Genomic DNA, 5,056 nt, shown 5'->3' on the forward strand with positions numbered 1-5,056 from the left:
GCTCAGGTCATGATCCCAGTCCTGGGATGGAGCCTCATGTCGGGCTCCCTGCTCAGTGGGGCGTCTGCTTTTCCCTCTCTATTTGCACTCTCTAATAAATTTAAAAAAAAACTTTTTTTTAAGATTTTGTTTGACAGAGAGAGACACAGCGAGAGAGGGAACACAAGCAAGGGGAGTGGGAGAGGGAGAAGCAGGCTTCCCCCTGAGCAGGGAGCCCGATGCGGGGCTTGATCCCATGACCCTGGGATCATGACCTGAGCCGAAGGCAGACGCTTAACGACTGAACCACCCAGGCGCCCCTACTAATAAATAAAATCTTAAAAAAAAAAAAAAAGTAAGTCACCTGATCCCAAGGAGGCCTCCCCTTCACCCCATTCAAAGCCACAGGGACATCTGTGAAACACAATTTATTATACAAAACAAGGTGCATCAAAAACTCAGTGTCAGAATAGCTCTGTATTCCAAGGGCTAGCGACTGGAACTTCTCCCTTAAAACCTTCTCACCTCCACAACCCTTGCTCGGGAGTCAGGTTGGGCACACAGGCCCTTAGTCTCCAAAGATCTCCAGCCCTGGCCCAGGAGAGTGAGAACCGGACACGGAAGCTTAAGTGTGGGTCTAGGGCAGTGGGGCAGGCACTTGAACCCCCAAAAACAGGGAGGCTCCTTCTAGGAAAGGCTGGGCCTACATCTGTGGTAGAACCACCCAAATCCTTCTCTACAGCAACTAAAGCAAGTATGAGAATGTGGAACCCATCAAAATCTGGAGATGGGGAGAAGCTTCCCCCAAATGCCAACCATAAAGAAGATTCTACAAAAATAAAGCAAGAGTTGACTGCCTTCTGAGGCAGCTGGGTGGCTGTGTAACCTTCTGACCTCCACACCCTGTACAGGGGTAAGTGGCTACGGGTCAGCACCAAAGGTCTGACCAGGGTCTCCCTGCCTCCCCTCCACCTACCATGATCCTTGGACTGGAGACCTTCTACTTCCTCCCTTGCTCCTCCCAGCCCGATGTAGAGTGGACAGACTGGGACAGATTGACAGGGAGAATCCCTGGGAATGTGGAAGCTGCCCCAAGGCCCAGCCCAAAGGACCCTGAAGGCAGGAATCTGGTCTCTACCTGAGAGTGGCCACAAGAAGTGGCTCCAGGCAGGGGCAGGGAATGCGGTCTGTGGACCTGAGTCCTCTCGCAGACCAGAGGGAGGCAGTGTTTGCATCGGTGGCTACCATCAGCCTCACACGGCCTGCAGCTCCCCCTGCAGGCGACTCAGCTCCTCCAGCTCCTGCTTGTGGCGGTCGGTCTTGTGAGCCACCAAGGAGCGGTAGAAATGCAGGGCAAAGGCCACAAACACAAGCCCCACCGGTACCATGATTGCCGTGGAGGCCATGGCTGCTTGCCAGCCTGGTCCGTGGGCCCCTCCGGCCACACACGCCTGCCGAGGTGGGCAGGCCTCGGATGGCTCAGTCTGTGACGGAGTTATCGAAGGAGAGGACGGCTTGGAAGCTGGACTAAGGGAGGTGGTCGGCGGTAACAGAGTCCCAGGCACCTGGGAGGCAGGTACCACAGGGGCTGGTGTGCCCAAGGGCGTCCCAATGGGCACAAACTTGACCCAGCCCACCAGGACAACTTCAGCGAGGAAGAGGAAGGTGCCCAAGGCAGTGGAGAAGCCCCAGGCCAGCTCCACGTAGCGATGGAGTCGCTGGTGTGGCGACTGGTGGACAGAGTTGAGGTTGTGGATGTTGCTAACGGCTTCTATGTGGGGCAGCAGACACGTGGAGACCATGAGTGCGAAGAGGTGCACAGCTACTAGCACGGTCGTGCAGGCACTGAAGGCCACCAGCAGGCCCGGCGGGTACTCGTGGTCGCTCTCCAGCTGTACCTCCACCATGGCCACCTGCGGGGACAGAGGAGCTGGCGTGAGCGCCCACAGCCTCTCTGGCTGTAGAGTGTCGTTTTGCCTGTTGGAGTGTATCATCAGCGTATCCCTAGGGCCTAGAACGGTGCCTGGCAGGAAGAAGGTGCTTAGTCTCTGTTGAGTGAATGAAACAGCCACCTTGGTAAGGCTCTGTGCTGTTCTGGCTTTGGTTTCTGCACCTGGCTATCGAGACGGCTGACACATCGGATGACACATTTCTGAAAATCTTACCTTGTTATGGGGGTTAGAAAAGCAGATTCTGGGGACGCCTGGGTGGCTCAGTTGGCTAAGTGTCTGCCTTCAGCTCAGGTTGTGATCCCAGGGTCCTGGGATCCATACCCACATCAGGCTCCCTGCTCAGCGGGGGTCTGCTTCTCCCTCTCCTTCCGCATACACACACACACACTCTCTCTAATAAATAAATAAAATCTTAAAAAAAGGGGGGGGGGCGCCTGGGTGGCTCAGTCATTGAGCGTCTGCCTTCAGCTCAGGGCTTGATCCCGGAGTCCTGGGATTGAGCCCTGCATCGGGATCCTCTGCTGGGAGCCTGCTTCTCCCTCTTACACTCCCCCTGCTTGTGTTCCCTCTTTCAATGGCTGTCTCTCTCTCAGTCAAATAAATAAATAAAATCTTAAAAAAAAAAAAGCAGATTCCGGAGCTGGGCCGTCTGGGTTCACTCTCAGCTCTCCAAGCTGTGGAATCTTGAGCAAGTGACTTAGTTCTATGCCTCAGTTTCCTCATCTGGAAAGTGGGGATCGATAATGGCACCTACTTGCCTTACAGGGTTGTTGTAAAATTAAATGAGATAATGTACACCAAGCACTAACAGTAAGTGCTAGGTGTTTGTTGTTATTATTAGTGTTATTAACTGTTATTAATACTAGTGTTACTATTAGTGTTCTTAGCACTGTTAACAGGTTCCTTAGCAAGGCTCTTAAGAACACTGAAGTCCAAGGCCAGAGTCTGCAAATTGGTATACCATGAACCCAAGCCAACTTTGCACCCATGTTTTGCTTGGCTCATACAGTGTGTTTTTTAAGGAACTAGGTTGCACTTTTAAAACTCAAGAGATTTTCTATAAATATCCCTATTTCCAGATCCTCTTGAAAAATTGGAAGATCTGGTTACGCCAGACCCACATTCCTACATGTCAACTATCAGCTAGAGTTGAGTCATGACTGCTTCCTTTGGACAGGTCATGGGGTCTCCTGATAGCCACAGTCCCCACTCAGCCAACTTGGCGCCCATAACACCTGCCTGTCCTTTGCAAACATTTGCGTTGATGATCCTATTCTAGGATTGTGTACATCTGGATTCCAGAGCCAGACTATCTAAGTTCAAACTGCCACTTACTTGCTGTGGGATCTTGGACAGGTGTCTTAACATCTCTGATCCTGTTTTCTCATCTGTAAAATGGCCACAGCAGTGGTAACTACTTCATAGAATAATAAATGTGATACACATAAAAGCTGGTACTGCATGACATGGGATACTGGGATGTATTACCCGGTACTACATGACAGGGCCATACAATTTGTATAATGTTATTCTAACCCAGGCTACCCAGATACCAGAATCTGGATCTTTCCCCATGCCTGGTTCTTGCAGGAACCATTAGACTGCTCTGGGGCTGGGGGAAGGAAGAAGATACAGAGCCTGGAGGGTGGTGGTAGAAAGACAAGGCTAAGTATTTTGGGAAATTGGGCCATGGCGAGGGTTAGCGGTTTTCTACAGACAGAGATCTGGGCCAGGCCTAGGCCTGGTTTCTCCCAGAGCCTGACCCAGCCTTGCTCTCCCCTGGCAGGACTGGGGCCAGTCCTGCCCCCAGAACCTACTCATCTGGCCTTTCGATCCTGCAGAGAAGGTCCTGGCGTTTAAGCTGTCACCCCAGCAACGTGCAAGTCCAGCAGCAGGCTGGATTGTCCCCTTGGGAACAGGCTGGACCATGAGATGGATGGGGGTGGGGACCTCCCTCAGCTAGGTCCATGAAGTCACTTCCTTCCCTCTGCAGTCCGTACAGGTGAAAGGGAGCCACCTCCCTGTCCCTAGCTGACCCCGCATCAGGAAAAGTGGGCTGGCCTATGGATCCTGGGCCCCCACATAGAAAACCATAGACCTTGGATGACGCCTAGGGATAGACTTTTCCTCTCATCATTCAAATACAGAGGCTTTGGTCAAGAGCAGGGCAGAGACTAACCCAAATCACCTAGTGCTGTGACCCCGTCCATCCCCATCTCCATACATTCCTATGAAGGCCCCCCTCCAGCTTGCTTTCTCCTTTCTCTCTATCATGATGGTGGAGAAACCCCGGACTAACAACAGTTCGGGGATCCAGGGGTCCTAGTTCATTCTTGGCAGAGGCAGTGGTCCACTCTGGGCCTTGGTTTCTATGCCTGCCCAATAAACAGGTAGTCCGAGCCATCTCTGATGTGTGTCTTGCTCTGACACGCTGGGATCTAGAGTTTGACAAGAATCAGCTCGTCCTGGGGCGGGTACTTGCAGGCAACAGAGGGCGCACCCTCTGATCTCACAGTTTCCCACTGGCCCTCGAGCGGTTGGATGCCTGTCCAGGGTCACACAGCTGGCCACAGGCCCAGAGGAGGCAGGGTTTGTGTCTGCTGACTCCTCCTGACCCTGGGACTCTTTCAGTCCCATTTCCTACCAGGCCTCCGCGGGGACCGTTAGCTGATAGCATCTTCCCACAGCTGCAGTGTATCAGCTGAGCAATCATGGATCAGCTTCCTCATCACCTTCTTCCCCCAGCAGCTTCCTCAGGGGCATCCTCTCTGCTCAAGGCTGTCCTGGGTGACACCGGCACTCTCTGTGACTGCTAGGGACTGGTCACCTTCCTGGGGACGGGCCGCCTTCCATTAGGGAACCACTGCATCCGGTTTATTTTGACTCCCCCAGTCCTGTGTATATTGCCCCCCCTTCCCCCGCTCTGATTTGCCTTTGAACCTCTCATGGGAACCTGGTCATGACTCCTGCCTGGGACCATGCTCCTCCCGGACCTCTCTGCCCCACCCTTGGATATGTAGCCCCCTTGGTGATTTGTCTCTGCTCATGACACCGTTGGGGCTTTATACTCCTATGGTCCAGTTTATGCTAGGAGTCTGTTTACACACACACACACACACACACAC

At 53.1% G+C, this 5,056-nt stretch overlaps 1 protein-coding gene across 2 annotated transcripts in view; it reads right to left on the reverse strand.

Annotated features, from left to right (window-relative positions):
* Nucleotides 1-392: 392 nt before the first annotated feature.
* Nucleotides 393-5,056, reverse strand: part of ORAI3 (ORAI calcium release-activated calcium modulator 3) — a 5,386-nt gene continuing 722 nt past the window's right edge. For both annotated transcript variants that reach the window (XM_040635048.1, XM_008685323.2), the window contains one exon: nt 393-1,892. In XM_040635048.1, the coding sequence (XP_040490982.1) occupies nt 1,233-1,892 (660 nt within the window). In that variant the 3' untranslated portion in view covers nt 393-1,232. The remainder of the gene's footprint in view (nt 1,893-5,056) is intronic.

The sequence above is a fragment of the Ursus maritimus genome, unplaced genomic scaffold (assembly GCF_017311325.1).
Source record: "Ursus maritimus isolate PB19 unplaced genomic scaffold, ASM1731132v1 scaffold_2, whole genome shotgun sequence".
Classification (NCBI taxonomy): Eukaryota; Metazoa; Chordata; class Mammalia; order Carnivora; family Ursidae; genus Ursus; species Ursus maritimus.